Source organism: Xylocopa sonorina, chromosome 9 (assembly GCF_050948175.1).
Source record: "Xylocopa sonorina isolate GNS202 chromosome 9, iyXylSono1_principal, whole genome shotgun sequence".
NCBI lineage: Eukaryota > Metazoa > Arthropoda > Insecta > Hymenoptera > Apidae > Xylocopa > Xylocopa sonorina.
In genome coordinates, this window is record NC_135201.1 from 11,476,572 (window position 1) to 11,495,593 (window position 19,022).

Sequence of the window (19,022 nt, forward strand, 5' to 3'; positions counted from 1 at the left end):
CAAAGTCGATTTTCGAGGTTTCGATCGCTAAAATCGAGAAAGTATCAGGAGAACATAACATATGAGGAGGTATTCGAATAGTGCCACTTCTTGGAAATGACGTCATCCAGAATTCCTGGAATTTCAGCGATTCTTGGAAGTGACGTCATTTTCCTAGAAGTGGCAAGCATACCTCCTGTGACGTCATGTTCTCCTGATACAAAGTCAGAAAATTGGGTTCTCGATTGAAAAATCAGAAAACCAAGATCGCCAGAATTCCAGGAATTCTTGATGACGTCATTTCCAAGAAGTGGCGCTTTCGGATACCTCCTGTGACGTCATGTTCTCCTGATACTTTCTCGATTTTAGCGTTCGAAACCTCGAAAATCGACTTTGTATCAGGAGAACATGACGTCACAGGAGGTATCCGAATAGTGCCACTTCTTGGAAATGACGTCATCGAGAATTCCCGGAATTTCGACGATTCTTGGAAGTGACGTCATTTTCCTAGAAGTGGCAAGAATACCTCCTATGACGTCATGTTCTCCTGATACTTTCTCGATTTCCGCGATCGAAATCTCGAAAAATCGACTTTGTATCAGGAGAACATGACATCATAGGAGGTATCCCAAAGTGCCATTTCTTGGAAATGACGTCATCAAGAATTCCTGGAACTGTCGATACCTCCTGTGGCGTCATGTTCTCCTGATACTTTGCCAATTTTTCGATCAGAAGTCTGGAAATCCGACTTTGTATCAGGAGAACATGATGTTAGAGGAGGTATCCTACAGTGCCACTTCATAGAATATGACGTCACTTCCGGGAATCCCTAAAATTCCAGGAAGTGACGTCATAGTAGGATAATGTTTCTTGACAGGAATTAATACAGGAATGGATTGAATATAGGACAGGTTATTGGTAAATGAATAGACTTGTTCAATTGTAGTTAATAAATTGTTTTATTTAATAAAATTAATAAAATATACATGAAATTACTATTGATTTTGATTCTATATGGATGTAAGTTCTTACAGTACAATATTTTACAATTACTTAGCTATTTTACAATTAACATGATATAACAAATATTATTATATTAATTTAAACTTAAATTAAAATGGTTGATTGAAGTGGTTCCTTGTACTCCATTAATTTTCTTCAAAATCCAAGCTGTATCCCTCTCTCTCTGTGTAACACCTATAACAGAAGGAAAAAGCAATTAGTTAATCAACGTAAATCGTATTCAAAGTATTTATTATATTAAGCAATCGAATGAAATTAAATAATTATAAAAGAATAAGTAGTGTATTTAAATAATATCGCATTTTAATTTTAAATTTACTACGTCTCGCGCACTGGTGGCGCCATCTCTTAACGAACGGCTGAAACTACTCGCCAAATAGTTTCAGCAATTTCCACAGAGATGGCGCCACCAGTCGCTGGTAGTTCACTTACCTATCAGTAACGATTTGCTACCAGTTTGAGCACTTTTCGAAGAGATGGCGCCACCAGTTCAAATTGTGCGCTTAGTTTTAAAATTGTCAAGTGATTGTATTTAAAAAAATTGCCATATCTATTTAAATTCTAATCGCTCAGAGGAAGTTGTTCGCTGAATTTTAAATTAATTTTTAGCACTTCCTCTTCGAATAGTGTCCATCCACTCAATCATTCATCCATCATTTTCTCTGCTACCTTATAAATTGTTGTCCATTTTTCTTTCTTCTTACTTTTTCCTTTCAGCTGGGCGATATCCGATGCAACGATGATGGATAGTGCTTCGAGATTGACGAGTCGACGAAATTTCTTTCGCAGGAAGCATCACCAGTAAAAGTCACGATCGATCCTGACTGATATTCACGCCCTCGAGTTATTTCTCGCAGTTCGTGTAAGGTGATTACAGTGATTTATAACTCCTCGTGTCACCTTATGCAATAGAGAACTTAAAAAGTAGTTGGATTCCTCTGAATTATCGACAACTTTTTGATTTTCCATGGATTTAGGACAGATAAGTCTTTATACTTAACTAACTAGCACGAAGATTCCTCGTTAATTAAAAGGAATAGCTGTAATTAACATAGAAAGTGCCTCGTCTCGAACAGAACCATAAATAAGCACGGCACCTTATGCAATAGAGAACTTAAAAAGTAGTTGGATTCCTCTGAATTATCGACAGCTTTTTGATTTTCCATGGATTTAGGACAGATAAATCTTTATACTTAACTAACAACCACGAAGATTCCTCGTTAATTAAAAGGAATAGGTGTAATTAACATAGAAAGTATCTCGACTCGAACAGAACCATAAATAAGCACGCCACAACTCGAATCATGTCTGAATTTGATTCCCAACAAGCAGTAACTACCATCCATCTCTTCTCTTCCTGTGCCACTAAAATATACTCCATAAATCTATCGTGATCGATCAAAAATTGCTATCTCCTTTTTAGAAGCTCTCTGTTGGTCAAACATTCGATCAGAAATAAAAGGAGTAACACAGAGGGCGATAAAAAAGTGTGGAGTACGATCTACCTACAGATCATTTGGAATTAAGAGCCACCAAGTAATTCTCTCTGAAGAACATCCGCTGGACCAGCAATCGACTGAAGTTCTTCGAGTATTTCTCGTGGTGAAACTTCTCGTCGAACCAACCGCGGATAAGGGTTCGCGTCTCGACTAATAAAACCGTCCACGTGTCTCTGGAAGTCGTAAACCAGGAACAGGCGATATCGTTGGAGCAACCCTTAAAGAGACGATTACAATCCACCGTGCTCCTCGTTTCGGATTGTTCGCTCGAAGACGATCCGTGGGAGGCCAGCTGGGTGGTTTAGAATCGCGTATTTCCATACAAATTAACGGGTACGCGTCGCAGGGAACGAAATTTCTGGCGTCTTTCGAGGCCAACGCAGAGAGAGAGAGAGTGAGAGGCCTCTCTCGACGACACAAAGGGAAAAGCTGTCTATTTGTCTGTCCCCCCCTTCAGCTCTTCCCTACTCCTGTTGGCTGGCCTCTGTTATTAAACCCCTCGCCTCTTTATTTCACTGGGCCATTGTCGTGCTTGCCTCGAAAGCTTGCCACGAGTTTCTCTCCAGTTTGATAGTCCTGAAATAGGGACAGAGATCTCAGGTGTCTCGTCTGCAGGGAATAAGATTAGCTCGCGATATCTCTGATTTACCTTTAAACGTGGAAATACCTGATACATTTCACCTAACATTCGCCAAAACGTTCGTTATTATAGTCTCGTTGGTCCATCCTCTGTTTCGAAAGTGTTTCTAATACTGTTGCAGTAACGTTGGACGTTTATAGAATCTCTGGTTTACCGTTAAGCGTGGAAATACCTGATACATTTCACCTAACACTCGCCAAAACGTTCGTTATTATGGTCTCGTTGGTCCATCCTCTGTTTCGAAAGTGTTTCTAATACTGTTGCAATAACGTTGGACGTTTTATGGAGTCTTGTTTTTTCAGGAGACGATTCGTGATACCAATCGAACTGGTTGGACTTCCTGGTGACCGCAGAATCAAAGAAACTGGATGCAGGGAACGCGCTTCATTTGGAAGCGTTTGCACGGCTGGCCTACTTTCTGCCTCTTTTCTACCGATATTACATTCGAGTTCCACGAGCTACACGAAAATAACCCGTTGTCTCGACCAGAAAAAGTACTGTTGAGCCCCGTCCAACGATCCACTCTTGGTCTCATAGCCATGAAAAATTCCATTTCCTCTCTTTCAGCTTGTTTCAGGATACCTGCCACCACCATCAGACTCTTCAGTGTCATCATTAACTTATCTCAAGCTTTACCTCTGTGTCCTTAGTACGTAGAGACTTGAATTAATTCACATTACAATCTAATTTCCTACTATCGTCCGATCGTTAAATTATAATTGACAAACATCCAGTTATATGCGCCATAATGAAGTACTAAAGTAATTTGGGGAACTTGTTCATCTGTGAGGTGTCTGAGGAATCCTTGGCCAGAGAAGAACGGAAATTCGAGGCCAGAAACGACTAACAGACGCCACTTCTCGTTCTGCAACTTTTAATTACAATCGATTCGATTTCCTTTTCACCAAACTTTCCATTCGAGGCTCGTCAGACACGATTGTGGACGTGACACTCTTAATATGAACTTCTTTTCCTCTCAGTGACCTTCCCATTGGGCTCTGGATGCCGTCTTCCTCGCCAGATTTTCTTAATTAACGACTGGAACACGCTGTTGGTTCTTCGAGTCGCGATACAGGCCGTTATCGCAAGCGTATCAGGTTTCTTCTTCTTGCAAGACTCGTCTGAGCTATTTTATCCATCACAGAGGTTGCTCACCTGGGATTTAATTGGTATACAGCAATTATTACTGGTCAATTGTTTTGCTTAATTAAATAAATAAGTTTCTCAAGTTATATTCAGGGTTTCTGAGTGTCTCGAAGCTGCTGAAGCGAAGACAGGCCAAAGAGAACGCAAATAACTCTTCAGCTCCCAGCAAATGATCCTTTTCTCTCTGCCACGGACAAAGAACAGGCGTCGTGGCGCGTTTATCAGCACATCATTTGATACCGCGCTGCCTCGTTAACGTGAATCATGTCAAGGAATCGTATCGATTAAAGCTTAGCCCAGATATTCGACAACAGGGGCGTCGTTCCATCGATTTGCCATCACCAGTTGTCCACCAGCTCTACGCCTCGTCTCAAACCGTTTCCTCATCCTGCGTCCACGTTACTGAAACAGTTATTTCAACCAGCTGAATCGCGCGCAATATCAATCACACTTCGAATACAGTGTAATACTTCATTCGCACAGATTCCACACTGTTCGTCAGAGAAATTGAAGCTTGGTTCCTCCTCTCAGAAGCTCTGATTCGAACGCGACGCTGCCAATCTTGTTTCACAAAATTTCCTCAGCTCAAACAGTTCTTTTCCTCCTCTTCTTCACTCGTACAACAGCAGAACCTATGTAAAAGAACGATGTATGGTTCATCGAAGAAGGATACCGTCTACTGTTGGGACTGGTCCGCAGAAGATGCGTCCACTGACTCAGGATGGTCCCTCGAGGGAGGACGCAGGAAGAATCCAGCTCGACGCTCTTAATTAAAATACGTCAGTTACTATTTTTTATTCAATAAATATAATATTACATCGTAACATAAGGAATATCGTGGCGTGTAATTGTCCTCGTCCACTGGGCCCGCTCGCAGCCGGACGGCCCCAGCGATTCTCAAATATATCTCTATATACGCGCGTCGTGTCGCGTATGTATACATATACCATCTTTAATATAGACTTTTCTTCTCTAGAGACAGCACAAAACACGTAAGTATGTTACAGTATCGTTACAAGGACAGTTACGGATCCCCGACGACCGCTCATTTCAAACGTCTTCGTCGCTAGCCCCTGTTCCCACTTTGGATCTCGAGTTCACCTGCGTTGCAACGTGAATTCCCTCGGGTTTTGGGATCGGAGAGACAGGTGGTTGCCTAACAGCCAGCGATTCTGTGTTCTAATCCGCTCAAAGAATGGGCATCGACGCGCTTGAAGAGCAGACTCTGCGGCTAATGATTTTCCAATACCCGGAGGAACTTGAGAAGTTGCATTTTAGTTCCTCTATGAAATGCTCGCTGGAATAAAAGCGAGAGAGAGAGGGTGAGAGAGAGAGAGAATGAAATTTCGAAACGGAGAGACCAGGGTGCTTCCTTTCGATTGGTTCTGGCCGTTTCACCGACGATCTTCTTATTTACGTCGTTAAAGAGAAAAAGAGAGAGAGAGAGAGAAAAGAACGAGGAGCTCGATTGCGGATGCACAGAGCCGCGTTGCATCGTCTGGCAATGAGGATCCTCTTGGAAAACAGTGTTGGCAGTGAGATGAAAGTTCCCTGCTGATGACCTGGGTCGGTGAAACCGTTTCTAATTGGTGTCTTCTCTCCAAGAGGCTTCAGGATTATCAGTGAAACTGAAAGAAACGCCTGGGATACCCTGCGGAACGTAACTGACTAAAAATTAATAAATACAAAATGATCTGTTACTTTAGAAACTTATCTCAGACACGCTGATCCGTGGTACTCTACTTAGATGCCCTTGGAAATATCGAATACACGATTCGTACCCTTAAAAGAATAGTTTGCCCTGTCGATTCAGGGCTGATTAGTTGCCTAGACGGACGTGCTCGAAAGAAAGTCACGGATATAAAAAGAGAAATATGGGCCTGTCCCTGTTCGTGGCTCAATGGTACACGTCGCGATAACGCGTCAGGCTCGAAGAAAGTGACGCAGGAACCCGTACGACGCTTCCTGTCCCGCTAATTAATCTACTATTTACACGAGCCCGTCGTACAGCGGATCTTTTCGTCTCTACCAGCCGGATCACGCTTTAGCAAAAGTAAAAAATACGTACTCCTCGTCAGCCATCAGGCTCAACTGAATCGTGTCCTCGCCAGAATTGGAAGAGCGTTACAAAAGCCGCGAACGGAGTCGCGAACGCATTCTCTTTCGTTCGAGTTTCCTTGCACGAGGAGAAGGAAGAGAGAGTCCCCTCGTAAAACGTTCTGCATATGAAAATAGGTGTATACCATTTACATTATATATCTCACGCTATCACAATACACGGTCTAGGGTAAACTTCTGCTTTTGATATGTACAATATAATATATTATTTATAGTATCGCACAGGGTGATCCGCTTGTCTTCAACGTCCGCGACAGCTGAGGAAGCTGAACTCGAGCACCATCGCGCGAGCAGTTCTCTAATCGTTCTCAGAATCTGCGATCATAGAAAACTGGCTCTCGACTCTATCGACGATACCCTGGCAATAATTCTCACGAGAACGATAGTGCACGGGCGATCAAGCTAAGAGGAGCACCCTGTTCACCATAATCCACGTTGCTCCCGTGCGCCTGACGCGAGCTCAATCTCTACCTTTGTACACATTACGAGGCTGTAATGCACTTTAACCGTTTGATTGTATCGTCAGTCTGTTTTGGCGCGTTCACGAGCCACCATATCCATCCGCGATCCGTTCAAGAACGAGAGCCTGGATATCAGAATCGAGCGACGAAGTCGCGAGTCTGAACGGTCTCGCGAATGGACAAGGAGCCTCGCGAACAATTACTAGTTTCCTATGTGTTTTCTAAAGGTCGACGAGGGTGATATCGAAGGGGCACGGGGAAAATGATTTCTCAACCGATACGCGAAGTCAGAGGACAGCGAGTTCCGTATTATAATTCTCTTCTTCCGTCGACTCTCCCTTCCTACCTCTGTCTTAGGATCAGAAGATCTCATCATCCTCCAAAAGAAGATCCTCTGTCTTGGGATCAGAATCTCATATTCAGAAGAACTGAACCAAAGAACCGAACAGTGTGCAGGGGCCTGGTGTGAGCAAGTGTATGGTGTTTGGTGTATGTACACTGGTACGGGCACGGCCAAGATCGCCACGTCTAAGTATGTACACTGGCTTCGACCATGGAACGCAAGGTGAGAAGAAGAAAGGGACGAGAAGTACGCGGTTCCAGCGCCATCCGCGCGGTACGACCAGTCTCCAATTTCAACGGATCGCACGAAGACCCGAGGAGGTAGCATCTGCCAGGGCAGTGTCCTGTTCAGAAGGCAGGCAAACGCTTCCGTTGGGCTCAGGATCATTGGACGAAGTTCACGTTGAACGTCTCGACTTCCATCGGTTGCAGGCTGACCTCTTGGAGGCCGTCCTTCAGCCTCTGCTTCGTCTTCGTGCCCGTCAACGAGGTCTTGGTCACGTTCAGACTGGCCAGTCTGAAGAACGAGGTACCCTGGTTGATCCTGTCCGTCAGCGGGCAATGCTTCAACGCCACGTCCACGCCAACGGAGCAACTGTAACCCTGTCTGTGGAGCACCATCAGGGCGCTGTTCACTGGGAAGTGCGGCAGCTTCTGGTCGTGATTGGTCCTCAGGTTTAACAGATGAAGATCGCAGGGGAAGCTCTGACTCAGTAGCCTGACCTCTGGTGCCATCACTATGTCGCTCTCGGTCCCGTCCACCACGAAAATGTTCACTGGATAGTTGAGAGCGTTGCTGAGGTGATTGGCGAACAGAGAGGGCTTCGAATACTTATCCTTCTCTCCTGCGATGTCCTCCAGCAACAACCAATGCTTGATGACCGTTCTACGATTGTCCAGGAGCCCCTCGCCCATGCCTCTCGAGTCGTCGTAAAGGGTTCTCCTGTCTAGCATCACTTCCAGCCATCCTGGCTGGTAACTGGCCGCTCCTTGGCAGTGATTCACGAGCAGAGTGAGCCTGTGGCTGGTGTCCTCTATGTAGGCCATGGTGGTGATGGGAAAGTAGTTACCCTCGATCCCAATCCTCTCTATCTTCGTCCTCTTGATCATCTGGTGACCGTTCAGGTCAGTGTAGAACTCTGGCGGGTCTCCATTGAGTATGTCAGTCTGCAGTCGCATGAACATCTCAGTCTCGCGGTTCTTTGGAGGCGTCTCGAAGTCCACGATGTTCCTCAGATAGATGGCATCACCCAGTCCGTCGTCTCTGTGATAAATGGCCATGTGATGGGTCAACAGTTTCCCGTACTCGACGGTCAGCCTCGAGCTGAGGCTTCCGCTGACGATGTAAATCTTCTGATGAGGCGTGTACGCCTCCAGCACGTCCTTGTCGATGTCCCTCAGGTTTGGATCGGGCATGAACAGGTAGGCCCCGCTGTGGAACTGCGCGGACGGATAGGCAGCGAATTGTATGGCGCATTGCATGATCTTCCCAGTAGCTTTCTTGGTCACCCTCTTCAGAAAGCCAGTCTGACCGTCGAACAACAGTTTCATCCTCTGATTCTCCAACTGAACGTCCCCCACCTGCATAGGTTTTATGGGGAACACGTTGTCCTTCCCGCATCTGCTGCAGTAGACCGTGGAGATGGCCTCCATGGGCACCTTGTCGATCTGTTGAAGATGATACGTCGCTATTGCCAGCGGTTTCAACTCCACCACGAACAGCAACACGTAGACGTCGTGTGTGATGCTGGTGGCGTTCATCACTGGTGCTATCTGATACGGAATTGGGTTCTTCTGCGGGTCCAGCACTCTGATCTTGTACGACGTGACTTTCAGACTGATCACTTCCTGCCTGGGCTGAGCCAGGGGATTGAACAGGACTATTTTCTTCGTCTCCTGCCCGTTCACTCCGACTGGGATCTTCTTTGGCAGCTTCTCGTAGCTGTCTCTGTCCGATTCAGCCAGAACGTAAACGGAATTGGGCTTGCTGGCGGTCCCAGCAAGCGACTGAATGGCGAAGCTCTGCAAACTGGTCGTATCTGAGATGGACTCGAACAATTTCAACGCGTAGTCCTTCATGACGAAAGACTTGGATGTGCCTGTGATGGCGTCGTGGTGCTGGAACAGGCCCAAGTTTCTTCTAGCCTTCACTAATTTTTCAAAGTAAGTCTCGTATAACATGAAGTCCTTGCCAGACTGTTTGGCTACGTTCAACGCGATGGTGTACAAGATCTCAGCTGAACGAAGGTTCGCCTCCAGTTCACGGTCCAGGATCTTCATGTACGGTCTAGTAGTGAAGTATCCGCTCCAATAAGCTGGTCTGCCCTCGCTGAATATATCAGAGTACACGAAGAAGTCCCCCTTCAGCGTAGGGAAATTCTCTATACGCTTTCTGATCTCTTGAAAGTAGTCTTTGGGCGTGCCAAACACTATCTCCGCGTTGTACTCCTCCTTTCTGCTGTTGATGTAGTCCATCAGGATCTTGTAGTTGGTGTACTGTTGGTCCCACTCGATCGCGTGATCGTACCTGAACCAGAAAGCGATAGAAATTACGCAAATGCAAAGGCTCGCGACCTGTTACTCTACAATAGCTGTTCGAGACTGAAGGATCTCACCTAAAATCGTCGCCAAGCGGCATAAGAACGACGTTGTGCGTGAACAGGGACCCAGTCCTGGAGTACTGTTCCAGAAGCAGCTCAGCCATCTGCTTCACGTTGTTGGGCGTGATCTCCACGGCTCTGACTGAATATTCAGTGTACTCGCCGCGTATCTTCCGGAAGTCGAAGTTCAGACAGACATGAGGATGCGGTCCGCAGGAGTGCTTGATATTGTAGATGTCGAACGGCTGATTGTGAGTGAGCATGTCTGCTTTGCCAGTCTGATCCCACGGTTGCAGCCAGACGAAGTCGCCGTACTGTTTCTTGGCGAACCATTGCTTCCAGGCGTAGTGTATTCTCTGGATGACCGTGCCAGAAGCGCCTGACGCTTTCAGCAGGTAGGGTATGGTTCCACCGTGGCCAAACGGATCCACAGACCATCCTGACTCTGGCGTCACGTCCAAGTTCGTCTTCAGCCATTGGTGACCTGTAATCGAGCGACAAAAATTGTGTCAAGCGTGAAGAGGACGTTGAAGACGCGATTAAGAATGGCGCAGAAGTGAATGGAGAAGCAGAGACGCGTGTATTTCCACGCACACAACGGCAAGAAATAATCGTTTTTAGGGTCGCATCGAACGCAGGCAACCGAGCGTGCATTTAATACCGTAGGAACGGTTAGGTGGATCTTTGGAGGCTTCTGAGGCTTTCATTGAGAGACAGAGAGCCGCGCGGTGCGTGTAAATTGAGGGATCGATGGCAGCGGGGTCGTTAAATTCTCAGAGTGACTAGGAAATCGCGCTTTTGGAAGCTTCTCACCCGTATCAGCGATCGCAGACGCTTACAGGCGCGGTGAACGCTCCCGTGACTCATTTAAAAACCCATACCCCGCTGGAGAACAAGGAGAAACCGTGGCTGGATATTTTCGCGCGGATTGCTTGGAATTTCCGTGTCTTGCTCGCTTCTTATTCGCTCAACCGATCCATCAGCCGGTTCTTCGAACAGCAAACCAAACGAAACCTCCACTTCCTGCTCGACAATCCTCTGCGAGCGTACTCGTTAACGCTCTGTCTCTGATACCAACACCTCGAAACGGCATTTCCATCAGCAGAGTCGACGTTGAGTGAACCTGATCGATCGTGCAGGTCGCAAGTCCGTGGTCCATTAAGAGCGTCCGCTAATTCAGACGCGATTTCTCACAGCAGAGCACCGTTTCGATAGCTGGTCGCAGCGCACGGTGGCTGTAATCGCTGCCTATTTATCAGTTCTCACCCTCTGAGCATTCCTCGCCAGTCAGACAAGCCCAGTTTGACCCTGGCCAACAGCGTGCAGTTAATCCACACCCGTTGCCACAGGATAGAGACTGCTACTTCCTCGATCGACGATTTATCGATACGCAAATCTCACGTGTAACACCCTTGGTACCAACCAATACAATTTGCTCCATCGTGTCGCAAGTTTACCACCAGCTAAATCATTTCTATGATTAATCCAGAGAATCTCAGACCACACTTTTGGACACGTTTCTCGAATGGAACGCAAGGTTCGACGACGAAACTGAAACAGAGGACAGTAAGGAAAGTTCCATAGGAGATAAGCGAGACATTTAGCAGAGGCGAATTGGGTCGAGGAGACATTTGGGTTACCCAGTTGGAGTTCCTCGAGGGAGACGATAAGACACGGTTGGAAGAGTCCACGCGGTTCGATTCGACGTCGAGAGAGAGTCGAGACTGGTTGAAAGACTGTAGACAGTAACGGTGGTTATTAATCGACTTAAACCTGGCAGAGACAGCAGTGGTCGCTTTTATTAGTGGCTGACCAAATTCGACGCTAGAGCGTGGCTTCTGTGGCCACCATTGCTCGCAGGAATCGTCAACCCCGCGCAATTCACCCCCTATTTTCTTATCAAAACCCTAACGCACCAGTGGAAAGAAATTCTCTCTTCCTCGTTCCTTAATCGCTTTCGATCCAGCTGTTAATCGATGCTTCGTTACCTCGACTCGCGACAAAGGGGTTGGACTACTACCCTGCTGTCTACCTTCTCCTGTCTTTAATTTAACGGCTCGCTGCGGAAAATTAATGGAAACGTCACGAGATTCAAGCGTTGAACCCAGCCGCAGTTTAATCCCTGCGCTGCACAGCCGTTCGAGGAATGAATAACCTGGTGCGGGGGTGCTTAAACGTTCCAAGGGGTCGAAACTAATTCCAGTTTCCTAATGTCCGGTGTCGCGAGGACGCCAGAGATCCTGTGGAGAGGGCAGAGGTGCATTCGATTCGCGGAGTGCTCGAGAGATCGTTCGAGCGTGCCTCTCGCGAGCATTAACGTCCACCACGGATTGTTACCAGTCTGTTAGTCGATGCGATACGTATTCACTGAGCCATCGACGTTGATGGCCGCGGAAATTGCGTCAATTACTCGCTGAAGCTCAGCTTCGTCCACGAATTCCGCGTTCCTCCGCGCTCTCGCGCGGTTTTCGTCGATTTCGACGTCCCAAAGTGCCGTTTGGAGCACCAAGACTGTCGTAACAAGGTCGAGGGGATGCAGAGGACTTGTTCGAGAAGAGAATCGAACGAGAGTAACGAACGATTGCTTGACAGAGGCAACGAATTTTATTCGATGGCTACACGTTTGGATAAGTCAGTGTGGTGAACAGTGGCGCGAAGAAACGACGCGGAGGCGAAGGATCGAAGGGGTTGCTGAAGGGGAAACGACGGAGGGCCGATGGAAGGGTGTGGCGTTGGACTAATACGAGCGAACAAACCATTAAACTACACTCAGCCGGTGCTCGACTGGTTATAACTCATTAGACACGACATGTGTGCATTAAGCGAGTTAACGTGGACGTGCTATAGCCGCACGATCAACAGCGGGGGCCCCTGTGCGAAGTTGGCGATTAGAATTCTACAGAATGTTCCAACTAATTTTTTCAATCCACAAACGAGAAATTGGTGAGAGTGGCTGAGGAACGTCGTCCAATAAATAATTCGAAAATCCAGAGAAAAAGTCAACTCGAATTCCACAGAATGTTCCAACTAATTTTTTCAATCCACAAACGAGAAATTGGTGAGAGTGGCTGAGGAACGTCGTCCAATAAATAATTCGAAAATCCAGAGAAAAAATCGACTCGAATTCCACAGAATGTTCCAACTAATTTTTTTAATCGATAAACGAGAAATTGTTGAGAGTGGGTGAAAAACGTTGTTCAATGAATAATTTGAAAATCGAGGGAAAAGATTGACTCGAATTCTACAGAATGTTGCAACTAATTTTTTTAATCAAGAAACGAGATATTGTTGAGGATAGGTGAAGAACGTTGCCCAATAAATAATTTGAAAATCGACTCGAATTCTACAGAAAATTTCAACTAATTTTTATAATCGAGAAATGAGAAATTGTTAAGAGTAGCTGAAGAACGTCGCCCAATAAATAATTTAAAAATCGACTCGAATTCTACAGAATATTTCAACTAATTTTTTTCAATCCAGAAACAAGAAATTCTCGAGAGTGGCTGAAGAACGTTGTCCACTAAATAATTTGCAAATCGACTCGAATTCTACAGAAAATTCCAACTAATTTTTATAATCGAGAAACGAGAAATTGTTAAGAGTAGCTGAAGAACGTCGCCCAATAAATAATTTAAAAATCGACTCGAATTCTACAGAATATTTCAACTAATTTTTTTCAATCCAGAAACAAGAAATTCTCGAGAGTGGCTGAAGAACGTTGTCCACTAAATAATTTGCAAATCGACTCGAATTCTACAGAATGTTCCAATTAATTTTTTCAATCAAGAAACGAGAAATTGTTGAGAGTGGGTGAAGAACGTCGTTCAATGAATAATTTGAAAATCGAGAGGAAAAAATCGGCTGGACTAATGGCAGGATTTGTTTCCACGGTAGGGAGGAGAGAAATAATAGAGGTGGTAAAGTTTGTAGGTGAAAAGTGGCCGAAGAAAAGAGAAGAAGGTGGACGGGCGACAAACAAGTTGGGAAAAGTTAGGGCAATGAATCCGTGATCCTTCGAGGCGCACGGGGATTGAACAGGGATAACGAATCGACGCTCGAACGTTCCCAGAGTGTGCTTGGACTTTAATCCCGCGTAGTTTCAACTTCATCCTGGGCAAGCATCGCTAAAGGGGTATGGCTTTTCGCGGAAACTACCGCGGAGCTAATTCCACGCTGGCAATCGACACCCTCGCCCTTCCGCTCGAACCGATCTCAGTTAAACATAGAAACAGATCTATCACAGAAAATCACCTTCCTCCATTTCGTACGACAGCCTAAAAAAACAGTTGCTAAAATAACAAAAATCAATTTTACATAGGAAAAATTACGCTAATTTCATACCTGATCTATGGCTACATTTTGCGAGCAGAAACGACAAGAAAGTAAACGCACTTGCGACAGCAAAAGTGCAGTAACAGTTGCAAGAATAACAAAAATTAATTTTACTTAGAAAAATTACGCTAGTCTCACACTTGATCAATTGTTACATTTTGCGAGCAGAAACTACAAGAAAGTAAATGCATTTATGATAGCAAAAACGCAGTAACAGTTGCAAGAATAAGAAAAATTAATTTTACATAGGAAAAATTACGCTAGTCTCACACTTGATCAATTGTTACATTTTGCGAGCAGAAACTACAAGAAAGTAAATGCATTTATGATAGCAAAAACGCAGTAACAGTTGCAAGAACAAGAAAAATTAATTGTACATAGGAAAAATTATGCTAGTTTCATACTTGATCAATTGTTACATTTTGCAGCAGAAACGACAAGAAAGTAAACGTATTTATGATAGCAAAAACGGAGTTTCAACGACAAAACGCCTCAGCTGTCCGACGTAAAAGCGTGCCGCGTCACTAGCGGCCGTCTGACACGGCAGGGTCCGTGACTACTTGGACGGTTCGATAGAGCGTCGACCTCTACCACTGACAGACCCGTCTAGTAGTCGAGGCGTCGCATTAGTCAGCCGGAAGAGCGTCGAGCGAACGGAAGGACAATAAATACGGCTCGCGCCACTTGTTGCTCTCGTTTTACGAGCCTCGAGGATACTCTGACTTTTCTCGAACCTTTCAGCGACCATTACTCGCCCATCCAGTCTCTTTTCCATGCGAGGTACCAAAGCCATCTTCTTCGAAGAAAGACATGCAGCGAGAGTTGAAGATCGAAGGTGGTCGTGTAACGAGAGAGAAGCTCGTTAGTCGACGTTAATTTCCACAGGTCGAAACACTCGCCCATCCAGTCTCTTTTCCATGCGAGGTACCAAAAAGCCATCTTCTTCGAAGAAAGACGCGAGGATGCGCAGTGAAAGTTGAAGATCGAAGGTGGTCGTGTAACGAGAGAGAAGCTCGTTAATCGACGCTAATTTCCACAGGTCGAAACACTCGTCCATCCAGTCTCTTTTCCATGCGAGGTACCAAGCAAACCATCTTCTTCGAAGAGAGACATGCAGCGAGAGTTGAAGATCGAAGGTGGTCGTGTAACGAGAGAGAAGCTCGTTAATCGACGCTAATTTCTACAGGTCGAAACACTCGCCCATCCAGTCTTTTTTCCATGCGAGGTACCAAGCAAACCATCTTCTTCGAAGAAAGATGCGAGGATACGCAGCGAGAGTTGAAGATCGAAGGTGGTCGTGTAACGAGAGAGGAGCTCGTTAATCGAAGCTAATTTCCACAGGTCGAAACACTCGTCCATCCAGTCTCTTTTCCATGCGAGGTACCAAAGCCATCTTCTTCGAAGAAAGACGCGAGGATGCGCAGTGAAAGTTGAAGATCGAAGGTGTAACGAGAGAGGAGCTCGTTAATCGACGCTAATTGCCACAGGTCGAAACACTCGCCTCCTGTTTTGGGTTAAACCAGTAATGGACTCGTCCTGCCGCGTTTCCGGTTATTATCGTCGTTCCTGCGCGTTGCAGGCGAGGCTCACGGTTATCTCGATTTCTGGTATTGTCGATACCAAGAGGATCTCGGGTTTCTGGTTAATCCTCCGACTCGAGGCCTCGATCTCCGTTTAATTGCGGCCATTAGCGTCCTGTTTCCGCGAAGTTCTCGAGCAGAATTGGTCCCTCACGCGGAAGACAGCGGAAGTGCCACGAGGATCTTCCTCGACGAGCTATTTAGAAATGCATCGCATCGATTCGAGGACGGTTTGGCAATAATCGTTCGTCGAGCTGTTAGTTTTACACCTGCAACGAGAAAATTGGTCATCTTCCTCGACGAGTTATTTAGAAATGCATCGCATCGATTCGAAGACGGTTTGGCAATAATTGTTCGTCGAGCTGTTGGTTTTACACCTGCAACGAGAAAATTGGTCATCTTCCTCGACGAGCTATTTAGAAATGCATCGCATCGATTCGAGGACGGTTTGGCAATAATCGTTCGTCGAGCTGTTGGTTTTACACCTGCAACGAGAAAATTGGTCCGCTCGCGAGGGATAATTAGTTTACCGGTCATATCTGCCGGTTTCCGGTGTCGAACAATGGGACGGTTTATTATCGTTGGTCCGAACCATTGACCCCTCGCGTCGGGTAACGATAAATCAATCGTTCCGTTGATCGAACAGGGCCGCGATCGGAATTAGACGGGCTCGTGGCTCGTAAATTACGAGCCTGATCCGTTTACGATCCGTGACGCTCGGATTTGTCGCGGCGGAATGTATAATTCCAGCCGCGTAATCTACTGGAAAAATCTAATCTCTGCCGATTCCGTTTTATCCACGCTGCGAGCGCTAAGCTTGGCTTCTGATCCGAGTTGTTTGGACACGTCGCGTAATATACACGTCTCTCTGATAGCACAGCATCGCGATTTAACCCGTAGAAAATTCTGTTCGCTCGCGAGTGGAAAAGAGACACGTTGTATGTGTTCTTTTTTTTTTCAACGCAACAGAGAAATATAAAATCTTGGTAATAGACAGGTCTCTCTGATAATATAGCATCGCGATTTAACCCGTAGAAAATTCTGTTCGCTGGCGAGTGGAAAAGAGACACGTTGTATGTGTTCTTTTTTTTTTTTTTTTTAACGCAACAGAGAAATATAAAATCTTGGTAATAGACACGTCTCTCTGATAATATAGCATCGCGATTTAATCCGTAGAAAATGCTGTTCGCTCGCGAGAAGAAAAGAGAGACGCGTTGCGTGTGTTCTTTATTTTTTTTTTTTTTTAACGCAACAGAGAAATATAAAATCTTGGTATTCTCTTGGAGTTACGCTTTTTATGATCCCAAGCGCGGGTATCTAAATTATTTTCCCAGGCGATTGTACGTCGCGCGAGTCTCAAAGGATCGGACGAACTCGCAAACGAACCGGTCCCTTAATCAGATTACGTTCTGTCATCCGGCGACGGAACAGCTCGTTACAACCGCTTTCGAAACTACCCCGCGGCGACTCATAATTAACTTTTCCCTTTTCCGTGGGAATATCATCTCGAAACGCGGCTTTCGCCCCCTCTCTTTGACCGTGCCTCGAACCGTGACTCTCGAACGAGCGTACGAACGACGTGGGTGGATGGAGAGAGAGAGAAAAAAGAAAAAGAGTAGAGAAATCGCGTTTGGAAAAAAAAATAAGAGAAAAGAACCAGCGACAGCGGACTTAATTGCGTTTCTGCCAGAGTAATCGTCGAGCTTTCTTCCAGGGAGAATTAAAGTGTCGCGAGATTCCTTTGTGCCTGGCGAGGGTGAAACGGATGTCCCTTGTCCGCTCGAAAAACAGCTCGTCGTTTGTCGCGGCCGCTTTGAGCCACCCCTGCATGCCTCGTCCAACTGGATACCCCCCTAATCTACTCCTTTTCTCTTCAACCGCCCTTCAAAATTATTCTGCGCGATCCTTCGATGCTTCTTCCGTCAATCTTCGATTCTAATATTTAAGTGAGATCCATCAAAAACCCTAATCTACCTCCAAAAGTTCCACAGTCGACAACTCCAATCGCTCAGCTCAGAAGAAATGTATCTGAACTTTCGAAATCTACATTAAAACCTCGTCCCTTGATTCAGCTTAAGATCGATTCACTGGTGGAACTGGAGAAACAGTGCACTCAGGCTGGCAAACGGGACGGAAGAGAGAATGAAAAGAAAAAAAAGGAAGTGGCTCGTCCAACTGGATACCCCCCTAATCTACTCCTTTTCTCTTCAACCTCCCTTCAAAATTATTCTACGAAACTCTTCGAAGCTTCATCCTCAATCTTTGATTCTGATATTTAAAAGAGATCCATCAACAACCCTAATCGAGCTCCAAAAGTTCCACAAACCACAACTCCAATCGCTTAGCCCAAAAGAAATGTATCTGAACGTTCGAAATCTACATTGAATGCATGGATACCCCCCTAATCTACTCCTTTTCTCTTCAACCTCCCTTCAAAATTATTCTACGCAACCCTTCGAAGCTTCTTCCTCAATCTTTGATTCTAATATTTAAGAGAGATCCATCAACAACCCTAATCTACCTCCAAAAGTTCCACAAACCACAACTCCAATCGCTCAGCCCAGAAGAAATGTATCTGAACGGTTCGAAATCTACATTAAAACCTCGTCCCTTGATTCAGCTTAAGATCGATTCACTGGTGGAACTGGAGAAACAGCGCACTCAGGCTGGCAAACGGGACGGAAGAGAGAACGAAGAGAAGAAAAAAAAAGGAAAACAGGGCGGATAAAATCCAAGAGGGGTGGGTGGAGATCAGAGGTAGGCGGTCCGTGTATCCTGGCGGGCTTACATGCTTTGTACGAGCGAAGAGCTTTCGTCGAGGATATTCCCCGCCGGTGGAGAAGATCTCGAGCGTGTAATATCGCCGACAGGACTTTCCTTCGATTGCGCTTCCCTATATTTCCAGGCTGGTGTGTTCTCCAGGGTAACCAGGGCGAAGGAATACCGTTGGCGCGCGGTAGCACGCGACCGTAAACGCTTTTATCCCGCGTTATTTGCACCGAGCCCAGTGGATACCAGCAGAGAGAGACCTCTCGATCCTCTATCGCGAGCCTGCGAGCACACATCCGGTCTGTTCTTTGTTCGAGACTCGAAGAGCGCAACCGTGAGTGGAGCTTATCCGCTCGCGGATGCTGTCGTCGCTGTGGAACGCTGCGAACGAACGGCGAACAGGCTGGTGAATTAACAAAGTAACAGGGAGAGTCCAAGTTAATTCAAGGACGAATCGACGGGGATGGGTGGAGAATCGACGCCAGACCCATTGGAACGACGCTAACCAGGCTACATTAACTTCTAATTATTAG

At 45.9% G+C, this 19,022-nt stretch overlaps 1 protein-coding gene across 1 annotated transcript in view; it reads right to left on the reverse strand.

The window, feature by feature from the left end:
- Positions 1–7,386: 7,386 nt before the first annotated feature.
- Alpha-man-iib (alpha-Mannosidase class II b) overlaps positions 7,387–19,022 on the reverse strand; it is a 69,151-nt gene continuing 57,515 nt past the window's right edge. Inside the window, exons 6-7 of the mRNA XM_076902044.1 lie at positions 9,824–10,292; positions 7,387–9,735 (exon numbers count right to left, since the gene is read on the reverse strand). Coding sequence (XP_076758159.1) covers positions 7,593–9,735; positions 9,824–10,292 — 2,612 coding nt within the window. The 3' untranslated portion in view covers positions 7,387–7,592. The remainder of the gene's footprint in view (positions 9,736–9,823; positions 10,293–19,022) is intronic.